Source organism: Thamnophis sirtalis, unplaced genomic scaffold (genome assembly GCF_051295495.1).
Source record: "Thamnophis sirtalis isolate CommonGarterSnake01/CBP01778 unplaced genomic scaffold, rThaSir2_p1.2 scaffold_7, whole genome shotgun sequence".
NCBI classification, from domain to species: domain Eukaryota; kingdom Metazoa; phylum Chordata; class Lepidosauria; order Squamata; family Natricidae; genus Thamnophis; species Thamnophis sirtalis.
Window position 1 is genome coordinate 17,267,851 of NW_028261387.1, and position 16,697 is coordinate 17,284,547.

Here is a 16,697-nt window from a genome sequence, read left to right on the forward strand (position 1 = left end):
CTCCCTTATACCACTACTTCATTCTTCTTAGTGTCCGCCAGCACAGAAGCTCTCATAAAGAGCCCGATGCTAATGTTCTCATTCTGTTTTTTTTAAACCACTTCCTTAAGTTGGCAGTTCTGGGCCACTAACTCCTGATATTTGTGCGATTTTATCCCCTTTGTTTATCTTGGATGTTAGCTTCTGGAAGCATTTTATGATTCTTGAAAAGCACTAAGAGAAATGGTATAGTCATTAAGACCGAGCAGGACTTCAGATTCAGTAGCAGTCAAAAAGTTTTGTCGGAACACATCCCATGTAACATATCTCTATAGCTTTTTAAAGCTACTGCATCCTGCGTTTTGCAGTTTAAAGAATTGCACCCGGGGGCAAATTATGTAAATCCTGTGTGCTCTAAATCCAATCCAATCCAAAGTGCTGAGCAACTCTATTAAATAGGCTTTTAATACATAGATCAGTGTTTCTCAACCTTAATAGCTTTAAAATGTGTGGATTTCTGCTCTCAAAATTCTGAGTTGAAGTCCACACATTTTAAAGTGTGTGCCTGGGTTGAGAAACATTGATGTGGATAAATAAAGGATTGTTAAAATGGCAGCAAATATATTTATTCCACTTTCTAATTTATTTATTTTTATTTATTAAATTTCTACACCACCCATCTCACCTGTGAATCTGTACCTCGGGTCTATAACAGAAAGGATAATTAAGTAGATCCGCCTCACAAAAAGTCTTAAAATTCTGAAAGATGCTAATTTGCAAGTCCTTCCTTCACAATAAGGAAGACAAGAAATAGCTACAGAGTATTATAAACTAGCCGTGTATAATAGAACATTAATAAGGGAATAATAAGAAGTTAATATTTTGCATTAATTTCATGTGCTTACAAATACTTTTTGGTGTTACCAGTTTCCATGTACCATTTTTCTTCAGTTTATTTAAATAAACCAGCCTTTTCCTGCCTTGGACCTTCTAGTTTTGGTAGACTACAGCAATGAAAAGTCCATGACTGGGGATGATGGGAACTGATGTCCAGCATAGCCAATTAAGTGCAATATTGAAAATACAGACTTAACTTCTATGAAGGCTTATTAGTGCATATTGGTCATTTCTGTCCCTATTTAATAAGAATGAATGAAGAATTGTTCACATATGTATCGTTCTCAGATTTTCTTTTCTCATCAATATAAAGTTAGACTTTAATCATATCCTAGAATAGAACCATTGAGGTCAATGGAAGTAAAACAAATGAAATGTATAAAAGGGTCCACTTAAACTATAGCTTATAACTGCTACTTGTTAACTCATTCATCAAGTGGTTTCAGTAAGGGGAATATTTTCCAGTATGACCTCAGAAACCCAATGTACTTGCTTAGAACTACCCTTGATTTATTGCTCTTCTTCTGAAGTGCTCAGTGAACTTTCCAACTGTTTTTTGAGCATTTATTCTGGACAGTTTACAGGCTCATCTACAAAACTTCTATGGTCACCTCAAATAAAGACGTACTTCCAGTCACGTTCCATGGGTACAAATGAATGAAGAATTGTAGAAATAAAATCTATCAAAATACAGCACTAACTATATATAGATGCAGTGCCAGGAAGATGTTAAATAGGAGTGGTATGTATGAGGTCCCGTAGAAGCAAAGAAGAGTTCACATGATAGTAAACTGCAAGAAAATATAAATGGAAATAAGGAGCAGATGTCGGAAGAAGAAAAAAACAGCGGCAGGAAGTCAAGTTCTAAGCAAGGGAAACCCAATATATAAGAAACACAAAGTGGAAGTAGAAACACGAACAGAAGACAATATAATGCATCACACACCCCCTGCCCTCTTATCACTTACTGGTAGCAGCTGTTCTATGCAAACACCCGCCTTCTTGTTACACACTGCTCAGCAGTGGGGAACACTCTGCACCTGCTATCCAGGCTAGTGTGGTACACTATGATGCAAACACCATTCTGTATTAGGAGGGTGATAATTCTGGCAAAACGATTTGAGAAAATCATGCCGATCTAAAGTAACAAGTAGATCAAAGCAAACCTTGGTGTACATTTGGTAGTCTACGCTACACATAGCTGCATCAAAACCTTCCTTAAAATTAAATTCCATCCATCATCGATCATGTAAAGGCTACTGGAAAGTTTGGCTATGCAACTTTCAATCAATTTAGTGGTGCTTCTGCAGAACTTTCACTGTGGATTGTATCCAGTGGTCTTAATTATTAATGAAAATCTTGGCAGGGACTGCCAGTTTAATGTTGGTTTTGTCTAATAGGGCCACAATACACCCAACGCACGCTCACAAACAGGAGGAAAAGAGCCAACAAATTAGCAATAAGAATGAAAAATCAGTACATGACTTAAATCTGAGTTACTGCGAATGAAAATTGGAATTTGGAGCGCTTTATAACAATTCAACGTTGAGGAATAAACAAATAAGTTTAGTGAAATTTAAATCTCTTGCTGTTGACACATTATAAAGCTCTGGGCATTGTATCAACTTCCTGCCTTGATTCCCACTTTGCTAATAGTAGTAATAACAGTCAGGTTAATTTACATATCACAAAAATGCTGGGATTTTACCCTTTTTGCAAGGGCTTGAATATTCATTGAATTTTAATAAATGAAACTATGTATTTTATTTTTGTTCTCGGGAACAAGAGATTATATTTATCTCTAATTGGAGATTTAGCATTACAGTTGCTTGAAACATGACTGTACACATTTTCTTTTAATAAAGATTGTATAGATTTTTTTAAAAAAAATCTCTTATATAAAAGGGGAAGTATGCCACTAACTTTTTAATCCAATCTCCTGCTTTTCCTTTTGATGACACGTGACAATAAAGTTGCGGCACAGAACTGACCCCTCCTTCAAACCTCTTCCCATAGTCTGAAAACTGTAAAAGGAGTGATCCTTAAAAGCAGAATTTCACCAGCTCACAAAATCAATAATCGAGCTTATGACCCATAATGCAAGAAAGCGCATTTTTACCTATTTGGAAAAAAAATTCACATTTATTTACTGTCAAACAGGTGTTAAACTTTACATTGGATATTAGTGATGGGCTCATTATTAACAGGTTTACACAAAGGGATTTGGGTGAAAAGAGCAAAAAAAGAAAAACCTGAAACAATATACATTTAATTAGCTCTTTTATCATAAAATAAATTAATTACTAAATATAGGCAGAAGGAATATGGAAGAGTAATATTTATGTTTTCTCTTAGCTTAAAAGGGGTAGGCACCTTCCATTCACTAGTCCACCTTCCCTCCTCCTTCTCTAAAGAAAAGAACAAAAGGGAACTGAATCTATAGCTAGTGGGTGATTGTTCTTCTTTTTTAACCAAATTTGTGCAAGGCCTGGCATAATTGGCAACTAAGAGAATTCTTTCCATAAAATATGTTCTTTTGGCAATATCAAGTTTAAGCCATAAGAATAGTCATGTCAAAGCAGAATACTGTTTACAGTGAAAAAGAAGAAGAAAATGGGTAGAGTTTGCATTTTAAACATATTACGGTACTACGGAACCAAGTGTAAGAAGAAACAGCTTGTAGCATATGTGCAACCAAGAGCGTTTCACAATATTTTCTTCAAATCCTTTAAAATTATTTTAATGACAATTATATTTCTGTTTGGACACAAAGGTATTTATTTATTTTACCCTAGCAATAGAACAAAATATAATTTCTTTAGCCATTTTTTTTTTCCATGAGAACATTGTACAGTTGAAGAAATATATGAAATAAGGCCTGTGGCTTGATTGCTAGTGGTTAGACATGTTTTCAACCCTTGCCTTAGTGGGAAAGATTTGCCATGAACAGCATACTGGTGCAGAATCTCTCTCCTGCTTTTGCAAGTCTAGTCAGGAATAGTAAGGTACAATAAATTTGTCCCACAGGATTTTAGTGCCTACCTCTTGTATATAATACAATGCAGGCATACAAAAATGATGCAGCCATATTTACAAATTTAGTTCCCAAACTGCTGCTGTAAAATGGCTGGAACACTTTGCATGTATGTATGTGTGTGTTTATTTCACAATCTTTTTTTTTAAATGTCAGCAGCAAGATATCTTAAAATACCTTGATGGTATCTTTCTCTCTCTCTTTTTTTTTCTCTTTGTAACAAATAATTCTTTTAGTATACTCTGTGTATATACAAAGCTTTTTTTTGTTTTATAAAAATTCACAGAACTGAAAGGTCCAGTCAACTCCTTTACATGGGAGAAACCACAGGGACAAGAGAATAGTCACTTCAAGCAGATATGAGGGGGTCTGCATGGAGCCAATTAAGTCTGTCTGTTTAATACTTGCATGTGGCCTTCAGGATTCCTTTGCTACTCTATTAAAGGCTTGTCACTAGCTGCATTTGTCCTTCCCTAACATCCCCTTCTGGAATACATCCTTCCTTGTTAATGGGAATTATATAGCCATCACTGTTCCCTCTGCTGATTTGATAGTACATCTGAAGCGGATGGCCAGCTCCAAGGTTTGGCATACTTTTGTAGTAAATGTCCTCATTTTCGCTTCTCCGGGAGGGAGAGAGATCTTCCTCGATATCAGGACTGCTCTCAAGGTACGGAGAGTCTCTGAGGTTGGGCATACTTGTGTAAAGCGAGTCTCTGTTGGGTGATTGGAGGTGGTCTTCCACTTCAGCTGTCAACTGTGACACGTAACTATCAGTTCCTTCTATCTTCACTTTCTTCTGTGGTTGGTACAGAAGAGAGTGAGTCCGTTGAGGAATCAATGGGGCCTCAAGTTCCTTTTGGTGCAGCTCCAGGCCCGTGTTATCACTGTGCATTAAAGACGAAGCATCAGCAACAATGGCATCGTCTTCACTACTGCTCCCACCGATCACAGCTTTGATTGGTAACGTGCGCTCCAGGTTATGGTTCTTGTGGCTACCCCGCAGGTTGTTGTGCACCAATTCTGAAATGATCATTTTTTCAAATGCGGCATCATTCAGGCTTAGTCCACAGTCTACAACTTGCACACTGTCATTATAGTCTCCATTGCGCAAAGAGTAGCTGTTGTTGAAATTACCATTTAGCGGTAGAGTATCCATGGCACTTGTATCCCTGGCATTGTTCAGTGAATGTCCTGCAACAGAAAAGGGACACCCATGGGTTACTGCTTACCCTGAAGCTAACATTCTTATTCTAAGAAAAATTTTAATGTCGTTCAGGACAAAGTTGTACTTGGAAGTAAGACTTGGGACATGTCTCCCAAGGGTAAAATAGCTACACACCATATAGAAGAGAGAGAGAACTTTACAAGGTAATGTTATTTTTCCTTGGAGCTTCAATGATATTTTCAATCAGAAATTTTAAAACAAATGTTAACAGGTTCTGGATGTAGCAATTTAGGATTCAGTTCTACAATTCTTCCTGCAAGGAAGAAGAAAGTGACTCCATGTCCTTGCATATGAATGCGAAGCAATTCATTCATAAAACATTTAGTGCATAAGTACAACAGGGTAAATAAAATCAACAGAATTTGTCCTAAACAACACTAAATTAAAAATAAATAAATAAATAAAAGGGAGGGAGGGAGGTAGAGAAGGAAGGAAGGGGAATCAGGTCACGTACAAAACAGAAGGTAAATGCATAACAGTAAGTATTCACATATTTAGCAAGCAGATACTTTAATATAACATTTCTAACATTTCCTTGTGTCTGTGTGTTTCTTTAGCTGAAGATGGAAGAAACAAAAGAATGACCAAAAAATGGACAAATACAAAGACTTCATGTTAAGCACAGACAGCCATCTCTCACACTGAAAGGGACTGAGGCCCACAAGCACCATCCAACACAGGAAAGACAGCAGGTGGAATGACTCACTTTGGACAACTCACATCATGTCTGTCTGCTCAGGCTATCTGGCCTAAGAGTAGCTGATATATAAAAGAAAGTAAAATGATTTATTGTAACAAGATGAAGAATTACTGAGCGTCTCAGCAACTTAGTCAGAGCAAGGGTTCAGCAAATTAGATTACTTGCAATAACAGCTTTTTTCCCACTTTAATGTGCTTTTTTGGGGGGAGGGGAAAGGGTTGCATTTCATATTCTCTCTGCCAGGAACAGCCCCAGGCTTCAGAATGTCAAATTTTACCTGCAGCCCTGCAGTTTGCATCAGTCACAGTGACAGAACCGTATGAACCAGAGTGTAAGTCTATTCAGAGTTAAGCCCACAGACACCATGGGCATATGGAAATCAAAAGCAGAAATGTTAGGGATTTCTCTAAGCATGGGTCACAAAAAAAATTAACCAAAGAAGAAATATTAGCTGTGGAATGGGAGATTATCAGTCAGAACCGATAACTTTCAACTGCTGAAGAAATGGAGAAATTGGATACATCTGCTGGAAAGATGACACAAAGTTTAGGAAGAGAGAGACAGAGGAGGAGGGGGAGAGAGATAGGAATTTTATGGTGAAATGTTCTTTTGCTGAGGTAAATAAATAAATTCATTTTTCTAGAGACACAAAGACATGTAAACTAAGACATCACAGTGCTTCCCAAACAAAGGAGATAAAAGAAAGTTCTTAAAAGAAACTGAATGGCATGGATTATGGAAAGTTAGATGGTTTGTTAGTGAGCTGTTGGAAGAATTGCTTTTATTGTTCTAGAGCAGTGTCTGGAACTCTTAAGGAAGAATGAAGTACTGTTGTCTGAATGAAACTGACCACTGTGAAGCTGCTGCATTATATGCAAGGCTTGGAGTAGTTACAGAGAAATAAAAAGGCTGTGTGTGCATCTAGAAATGTTTTCAGGTTTATTTTCAGCCAGTACTTAAAGCTGCAGCTTAACCAAAGAAAATTCAAAGTTGCCTCTATAACAGATAGAAACACTGGGTTGATGCCTCAGGGATTTTTTTCTTTCTCCCTTTGGTTATGGAATACTAATTGAGGAATAAAAAGCTGCAGCTAATCTTACATTGCATTGTTTTTGCCATTCATGTGTGCTGAATTAGTATAAAAGGTTACAAGTCTTTGAAAAGCTGTAGGCTTTGATTAAACAAGTTTGGTAGGTGGGATAATTTCATATATGTTTTGGGATTTTTGTTTCTTTTTGCAAAAGCATGTGGAACATATGGCATTCATAAGAGAGAACCAATGCATGGGCCATATGCTGATATTAATTTCCTCTATAAAGGCATTTTCTATCTCTCTCTCTCTTTTAATAATCTAATTCTTCATACTCTATTAAATAAATATTGAAGCATATTTAATAATCCTTAAAAGAATTTTCTGTGATATACTGCAGAGTTAAGCACACTCCAATGCACTTAAGCCAGTTTTAGAGAGGCAAGTTTAGATGCCCATGATTCAGGTAATTCACTTGAAGTCTTTCTTAGCCTGTAGCAAGATTACTGTGGGAATGTACAAAATATTATGTCAATTATTAAGCATTTTGCTCAACAGTGCTCTGGTTTTAAGCAGCAAATTATTTCAGCATTGGATATCATCAGTTACCAATAGGGCTTGCTACAGACCTAGTGACTTTTTTTGGGTTCATCCAAAAAGCAGTACTCATGTACTGTTGAGTGTGGAAATAATTAATTTGGAAATTGTGAACCACTTGCCCGCTGAGTCTACTTCATGACCGCTAGTTATGTTTTAATTGTGCCCATTAAAAATCATGCTGAAAAAATTTACATTTGATAGGCAAAGTTAAGTTTTACTCCCATACTTGTCTCTCTGTAGGTTGCTAGAGGAGAGCATAAGGAAAGTAAGAAAACACGAGAATGAACACAGAAACTGCAGTTCACTTTAAAAGTAAGGAAAATTGACATAACAGGTTTATACAGGTTTAGTTTTTTTAAATAAAAAAACATGTTATAAAATGTTTAAGACAGGATTTCAATTTACATTAAAAACTACTTATGAAACTAATAATTAATAAAGGTGCATTATTTTATTTTTAAAGGACTCATTACTTAAAAAAATACCTATTGGCTGGTACAGTATAACAAAGGTATGGTTAAGACTAACATTCTGAATCCTGATTCTTCTGGCTTTTTATAGTGAATTAATATCCCTACAACTGATCAGAGCAATGTCAAGTTAGCTAACAAATGCTCAGAGGACAAAAGATACACCCTGTCCCAAACATCTGAGATTAGATTCAGCAATCAGGCTGTATATTCCTCCAAATTCTGCTTTTCTAAGACTAGCCACCATCTGATGACTTTCTTCAGGAAACAAAGCAAAACACAACACAGCAAATCAAAGTGCTCCTATAAAGCTGCACTATACTATAGTTGGCCTCGAAATGTGACTCCGGATGCAGTTTTCCACAGCACGACAGTGCACATGTCAGGATGCCTTTGTGTGAGTTTAATGGTCTAATCAACTCCATAAGCAGATGTTCTCAGCAAGGTTTTGATTCAAATTTATATTTCATAGATGTGATACCTCTAAGTGATATATATCTTGAAGATGGGCTCTCGGAGCATGGGGTGTCAGTCCTGCAATAGTATATTAAGATTTATGCCACCTGTGTTAAAAACATGGAGGATTATTGGCAAATACTACTATGGCAAAGGATTAACACTATAATATAGTGCAGTTTTACAAGTCTGGCATTATCAGTAGCATTGGAAGGAGAATAATTCGAAAGGAAACTATAGCTCCAACTATTTTAAAAGAAAAGGCTTGGAGCAAAGCATACTTTTTTTTAAAAAAGCAAAATCAACATATCCCAAAGTGTGGGCACACCTGGTGAGTTAAACACAGGAGCTGAAGGGGCATTACATACAACGGTTTCAGCGAGCAATGTGTTATAAGGATTGTTAGTGCCGTGCGGTCGAAGAAGAGGGTTTGTTAGTAGGTAATTGCCAGTCACTCCTAAAGCAAAGGAAACAGAAAGAGAGACATCAGCTCTTTCATTTCAGGCTGACAGTTCCATAATGTGCATTTTTTTAAAAAAAAATCCATCACAAGTCATGTATATCCCATCAAATTTAATTCAGCTGAACATTTCTGACTATATTTGAACTATTAATTTGAAGGAAGAGAATGAAAATATAGTTAGGTTTTGGTAATTCACAGGTGCTGGCCAAATCCCCAAAGTAAGCACTTGCTGCGAAATGACATTTGCTAATTTATACAAAATTGCTGTTAACACTCCAATAGCAATTAAATACAGAGACCAATGTTTTATTTCAAGAAGTTACAACTTCATGCCTGTAACTTTCACTGTGGAGAGGCACCAGACTGGATACATCAAAAATTTGTTAATTGAGAGCAATAGGCAATTCTCCCCTAGCAACAGCCAAGGTTTATCACTAGCATAGTTTAAAACAAAGTTAAGGTAAGCAACGGCAAGCTGCAAGATGCCTATTCCATTCTATGCAAGGAACACATGCCGAAGGAGAGGTCAAAGGTAAACCATTCATATATATTTTACATGTCAAATGGGTTTCATGCTGCACTATTGATGAGGATTTGTAAAGTCAATTATCTTTCAAGTTATCTCTGCTCCCTCAGTAAAAAGAATCTTAAATCAACACAATGAAAGCTCATACAAAAGCTCTTTCTGCAATTTCAGTCCTAATGCATCAACACTTTTCAATAAGCTTCTAATGAAGCAGCCACACACATAGCATTACTTGGTATGAACTCAGCATGTGAAACATCACACTGATTTTGGGTCTGTTACATTAATATTGTTGTCAGAACAGATACAAAGACTCCACCGCTTTGTGGACATGCAAATAAAATTAGGTTGAAAGGGCCTTTCAACTGAGCAGTCTGAAAGTATGTAGCCGGGCATTGTATGACAGGCCCAAGATGAGACACAGAGCAGCCCAACAATGCATATACAAAATTTAAATTGATTAGGTTCTCATTGTGGCAATAGCAGAAGATATTACATTTTAAATATTAATGCTCTTATCACTACTAAAAATATTATTACTCTAGGTAGCAAAAATCCTGGAGTTTTGGGAATTGCTGTACTGTCAGCTTACGTTAATCTTATTTGCAATTTGATTTAATTTATTTGATTTTTTCCCCTCCACTGTTTGAGGCTTATTCTAAATATTAGCAAAGGCAATCCAAATCCTTTTGTCACTATACTACATATCATAAAATTGCTATTATAATAACTATGCAGTAGGGTTCCAGTTGAATTACATAATTGGCTATAGTTCTTTGCTACCAGCTTAGACATATTATTTCCAGTATACTCACCAGATACAGTTGAACATTAATACCCTAATTCTGAGTATGACTCTTTTTTCATTGTAAACTAAGAATCTGGCCCTTATTCTTCTTAATGTTATGGGATCTATTTCATAGGGATGTTCTCAGAGTATAATGCAGACTTCAGATTTGCATTATCTCTGAAACTGTGCCCAACTAATTCGGTAACATCAGAGGTGCAAAAATTGAAGCCAAATTACTACTGAACTTGCATACTAAGTCATAGCTTGTTTTAACCATGGTAAGATGAATAAATCTGAATTAAACTAGTGCATCAAACCATGGTTTATGAATGAAATGGTTGAGTTAGTGTACCAAACATCATAGGTTGTGGGTGAACCACAACTATGAATTGCAGATTAGTTCATCTAATTAGGTATTTTTTTCTTTTATAGAAAAGAAGCATTGCAGGTAGTCCTCAACTTAAGAGTAGGCTTAACAATTGTTCAAACTTATAATGGACTTGTATATAAAAGGCTTATTGTATAGGCTTTTGCAAAATGTCCATTGGGTAAAATGGCTCTGCTTAATTACCAGCACAATTGCTTAATGACTGCTTCAAAAATGGAAATTGAATAAATAAATGAAAAAGGTAAATCGGATCCAGACCATGGTGACCTGCTTAACAATTTCAATGGCTTACCACTGTAATTCCAGGTTCAATTGGTCATAAATTGAGGACTACCTGTAATACATTCAGTTGAAAATAAATCACTTCACTTTACAAGGTTTCTTGTAGGGAGAAAGATCAATCTGATAAGAATCTCTGACTCCTTCATATTCTCCTGTTATACAGCTTGCCTTTTAATATAGAACAGGGGTGTCAAACCCGCGGCCTATGGGTTGTATGTGTCATGAACTGGCCATGCCCATTCTCAGTTTGGCAAAGGGGGGAAAAAATCACAATATGTCATGTGATGATGCGAGTTTTGACAACCCTGATATAGAGTTTTTCCTCCCCCCTTCCATTCCAGTTCACCTCTGTAGCAAGGAAGGGAAGCCAACAAATAATGTAAAGTCTAAACTTAAAATAACATATCCTTTGCAGAGAATGGAAGGGAGCTTTAGACAATGATTGGGTTGAGATCAGACGGGAAAAAATATTGCAGTGTTTATTATGCCAAAAAAACAGTGGTAAATTCCTGAAATTTATACATGTTGAGTTGCTTGGTATTACAGCTATGCATAAAGGATCAGTTCATCACTGGAACATTTCACTTTCCCTAAAATGTTCAGTTTGGCTCATTTGGGGGCTGGATCACATCCAGAACTCCATTAACTACTTCTTGTTCTGGAAGATATGCTTGCAGAAATATATGAACCACTTTTAGAATGCTCAGATTGACCAGTTCTGGGGAGGGTAAACAAAATGTTGCAAAGAAATATCACTTCCATTTTGCACATAATTGCTTGGCACCACATTACAATTAGACTAGAAAAACATAGAGCATTGCCTCTGGTGAAGGGAGACTCATATTTCCTACCAAGGATAATAGAGACATTACAGCAAGGGCAAACAATGATGTATGAAGCTGCAAGGAACTAGAAATCCCTTGTAGGATATACAAGTACCTCACACAAGTTTGAACTCAGGAGTTAGGTTTTTAACTGTACACAAAATTGATGAACATTGGGTAGCTTATTAAACCAGATTGTACTTTGCACATTATTCTAGAAAAATTCAGAAATGGCTTTTATTATCTTTTCTTTTAAATATAGATATACAAACAATGTTCATTGCAATGATCATCTGTTTGTGTTTTGCAGCTACAATAATTAATGTGGGCATCTAAAGTAAGGCACAATGATGGCAAAATGATGACATGTGCATCACGACTTCTTGATGTGCAATTATTTAATGATGTCATGATGCGGTTTACTTTATGTTATGATGCACATCCTCATTTCCTTCTCTTTCTTTCTCAAGAAGAAACTTGTGCTTCTTAATCATTCCATCAAGGAATAGCTATCTAAAAATATTTGCTTTGTGTATTCAAATCTCTCTCAAGACAATAAGGAAACATTTGCAAGTATGGAGGATGTTGTTATGGAAACCAACTCTTGCTGAATCAAAGTATGAATGATCCTCTTTAGCAGAAGAATCCTCTTTTGAGCTGAAAGAATCTACAAGCAAATGCCAACTTTTTAAACCAACCCAGCTTGTGATTTCTTTGGGACTAGATACTTAGCTTGAAATAGTCATTCTAGTTTCCTGATGAAGTGATTAAGAAGCACACAAGAGCTGTGGTGTAGTGGTCAGAATGCAGTATTGCAGGGTAATTCTGCTGATTGCCAACTGCCAGCAGTTTGGCAATTCAAGTCTTACTGGCTCAAAGTTGACTCAGCTTTCTATCCTTTTGAGGTTGGTAAAATGAAGGCCCTGATTGCTGTGGGCAATATGCTGACTCTGTAAACCACTTAGAGATGGCTTAAAGCACCATGAAGCGGTATATAAGCCTAAATGCTATTGCTATTTACTATGCAATGTTCCGGTAATGCTGACCACATTCCTGCATTTATTTTGTAAAACCGAAGTGCATAATAATGATCACCCAATTGCTGTCATGGCAGAATTAGACCTGGGCACTAAAAGTGATCCAGTGCTTTTCTGAAAGTTCAATTGACAGGAAGGCTCCTCTTCTCCTCTCACTGGATTTTAAGGAAGTGATCTTGCCAATTTTGAACGAGTATTTTAAAGCCTTAAGTTCACAGCAAAACACTGTGCTTGAATAAAATTCAATTATGGCTATTTCCAGATGGGACTTTAGTATTGTTTAGTGCTGTTATGTCTATGTGAACAGGATTGAAAGCATATAAATATTAAATCTGAGTTAAAAGCATAAAGGGTTAACCCAATATCTAAAAAGCAAGCTAGGGTTTTCTCTCCTTCCCCGAAACTGTCATGTGGCAGAGAAATGCTCCACATTCTAAACATGATCAGAACTATCTTGGAAGGAAAATGAATTTTCAGATGCCTTTCATAGCAAGCTAATGCTAATTTGATTTTACAGGCAAACTGTGTATGGTAATCTAATGCATTTAAAATTTTACTGTGCTGGTAGTTCTGTTTCAGTTTTAGAATATATAGGTTAGCAAAGTTTTAAAATTATATTCTTGCTTTTAAGTTAAATTATTGATGAGACTTATTTAAATACGCTTTCCATGAATGTGAATGTCAACTTTCATCCTAAGTAAAGAGATGGAGGAGCTGAGTTTTAAATATATTCAAGACAAATAGTCTCTGAGTTACAGTTTTTTTAAAACAGTCTTCTGCATATGTGTCTGTTTTCACTCAAATGCTGAGATCTTTAGCCTATAGTAACTTCCCAGAGCACATCTGTTTATTTGGTTTAATTACTGCAATCTAATATCTTAACATTTTTATTTAAGAAATACCATTAATTAAAAAAAGTAGAGTGAAATCTATCAAAACTGACCTTGATTAAGGGTTGAAGTGCTATTGATATCACCTGAGATAAAGGAAGATTCAGATTGCTTTCTCACAGTATCATTCCACATTCTTCTTATTCGGCTCTGTTAAATGTAAAGAAAATCAGGTGGAACTGTCACATCTCAAACGGCTCCAGAAGACTACTGCTACTTTATTACTAGTCCCCAATCATCTCATGTGATCTCTTATTTAAGCCCTTTTCTTAAACACAATAGTATTCACTTCCACATCAATGTGTTTCAGACTATGCTGTTAATTTTCTTTTGCGTAGCAAGTGTGCATATTATTAAAATCAGGCTACTGAAAAAGAGTAAGTAGTTATACCGGATATGTTGTCATGTGCTTGGCTTCAAATTCGCTCTTGAAGTTTTGATTTTAGGCACTTTCTGGCAGTGCTTTGGCATTTTATTTTCTTGACCAAGTGATGCTAAGGGAAGTATAAACAAAGTTGTGGTCCAGTCAAGTTCCACTAATCACCTCACGAGGTTGTTGTGGGCAGGATAGGAGAAGGGAGTATTAGGAATGTTTGCCGCCTTAAGTTATGTATGAAAATAATAAAGGCGGAATAAAAAATGTTAAAATATTGAGGTCTGACATGTTTATGTAATTTATGTATTTTATTAAATATTTTCTAATCTATGTCATGATTACTTCCCAATATTTCCAGAGCACCTGAGCTCTAGTATGAAGGAAAGTTAAGGAGTTAAATGTTTGTGAAGCTTCAGTTATGTTTTATATGAGTTATAATTCATCAGTAATTTTAGTAGGAAAGGAAATTGGATATAGAAACACACACCATACACACAGACATAGACACACACAGACAGATTAAATGCAGTGGCCTAGTCCCATTCTCAGTTCTTTTCATCTGCCTGGAAAAAATGTAACATCATAAAAATCTGGGGAAAAACATAATGTAATATAAACATGAGGGGCTTACCCATAGACATAATTGTATTTAAATAGAACTGTATCACTAGTAATAGATGCCCTTCTGGTCATTGGGTTCTATTTCAATACAACAACCACAGATTTTTATTTATTTTTAAAGGTGGATAAAAAGATCCTGGAAAAATTGACTTTATGCTTATGCAAAAGGTTGTCTACCATTTTGCTTATGCATTAAATCCACAAACACACTCCAAACACCTTCTTCAAACATAATCAGAAGTCAAACCTCACAAATGCATGACAAACATTACTTCAACCAGTGAGGTCTTGTTTGCATTTGGCAACCGCATATAACCCAAAGTGCAGGTAATAAGGAATATGCAGCAGTTCATGCAAGTGATTTTCCAGGAAATTTTGCTAATAATACTTTTATTTTACACACAAAAATGTTTTTGAAATAGTTATTTAAAAATCTATCAGGAATTACTTTTGGAAGTTTTCTTTACAAGCAACATATTTAAGTTTAGTATCTGATTTGTCTTCTGAAACTTTTATTTTATAAAGTTGCATTCAGTCATTTTCTGAACAGTGAATGATTATTTAAGTATGTCTGGAGGGTCCTATTCCTATTAATCACTAAAGAATTTTAAACTACCTCCACAAAGTTTCAGAATGTTTTGAACTGACATACATTGTGTATGTGTGTATATGTGTGTGAATGCATCAAAAGACTGTCAACAGGGCTATTATAATGAGAATACAATTAGTGCATTTAAACAGAACATATCTCAATGGGCTATTTGATAACCAAGATTAATTAAAAGATGCTGTCATTAGAAGTACTGTCAAAATGTTTGTTACCTGAGTGCCAGAGGAATAGCGGGCACTTGTTCGTGTTGTTGATGCTTTTACTGAACTGTGTGGGCTCTCTGTGGGTAACCCACCACAGCAATATGAATGTCTGAAGCACTTGCCGTATTCCTTGCGTACCTATATGTGAGTAACAATGATTGTAATCAGATACGTTTAAGTTTTCCATTTTGAAATATATTTCTATATAATAAAATGAAGCATATAACTGTTTTAGACATTCAATTAAGCAAACATGAATATTGTACTCAAATTATTTTGTAACATTTACGATATCCTGGGGAATGGTTCAGTACATTCCAAATTATATTCCCAAACACTGACTATAAAGGAAAATAATGACATCTTTTTAGCTGTAAATATAATTTCAGGGACCAGAGTATAATGTGTCATTTCTCACTCCAGAATTTTTTTTTAGGAAAACTAGTGGGCCACCTGTAAATGGCTGGATTTTCCAGTGGTAAATTCTGCACATTTCAAATATATCATAGATAGATAGATAGATAGATAGATAGATAGATAGATAGATAGATAGATAGATAGATAGATAGATAGATAGATAGATAGATAGATAGATAGATGACAGACAGACAGACATATTTTTCAGTGATTAATTCTTGTTCCCCAAATATAGGTAGTCCCCATTTACTGATTGCAACAGGGATGGGAAACTCTTGCTATAATTAATGAGATTGTAAACTGAAAAAATCATGTGATTGTGCTAATTTAAAAGGTAAAGGTTCCCCTCGCACATATGTGTTAGTTTTTCCTGACTCTAGGGGGCAGTGGCCATTTCTGTTTGAAAGCCAAAGAGCCAGCACTGTCTGAAGACATCTCCGTGGTCATGTGGCCAGCATGACTAAATGTAGAAGGTGCACGGAACGCTATTACCTTCCCACCAAAAGTGGTTCCTATTTTTCTACTTGCATTTTTACATGCTGTCGAACTGCTAGGTTGGCAGAAGCTGGGACAAGCAATGGGAACTCATTCCATTATGTGGCGGTAGGGATTCAAACTGCCAAACTTTCTGATCGACAAGCTCAGCATCTTAGCCACTGAGCCACTGCGTCCCTTGTGCCAACTTACATCACCACATATTGTTAAATGTGACCACAACTTGTAACTTCCTGCCAACTTCCCCATTGACATTCCTTGTTGGAACCTATCTGTAAAGGTCTCAAATGGTGATCACATGTAACAAAAAAAACCTGAGCCAGTTGCCCCATATCCAATCATAATCACATATTGTGGTGGATACTTGGATGGCAGCAACTT

At 36.0% G+C, this 16,697-nt stretch overlaps 1 protein-coding gene across 31 annotated transcripts in view; it reads right to left on the reverse strand.

Moving 5' to 3' along the window:
• Window positions 1-2,998: 2,998 nt before the first annotated feature.
• Window positions 2,999-16,697, reverse strand: part of ADGRL2 (adhesion G protein-coupled receptor L2) — a 220,753-nt gene continuing 207,054 nt past the window's right edge. For 8 of the 31 annotated variants that reach the window (XM_087719398.1, XM_087719396.1, XM_087719393.1 and 5 more), the window contains 5 exons: window positions 15,414-15,542; window positions 13,648-13,744; window positions 8,723-8,851; window positions 7,695-7,712; window positions 2,999-5,104 (listed from right to left, as the gene is read on the reverse strand). In XM_087719398.1, the coding sequence (XP_087575524.1) occupies window positions 4,350-5,104; window positions 7,695-7,712; window positions 8,723-8,851; window positions 13,648-13,744; window positions 15,414-15,542 (1,128 nt within the window). In that variant the 3' untranslated portion in view covers window positions 2,999-4,349. Of the gene's footprint in view, window positions 5,105-5,844; window positions 5,898-7,660; window positions 7,713-8,419; window positions 8,502-8,722; window positions 8,852-13,647; window positions 13,745-15,413; window positions 15,543-16,697 lie in introns of those variants that run through there. The other 23 variants (XM_087719402.1, XM_087719399.1, XM_087719395.1 and 20 more) reach the window with 7 other exon arrangements.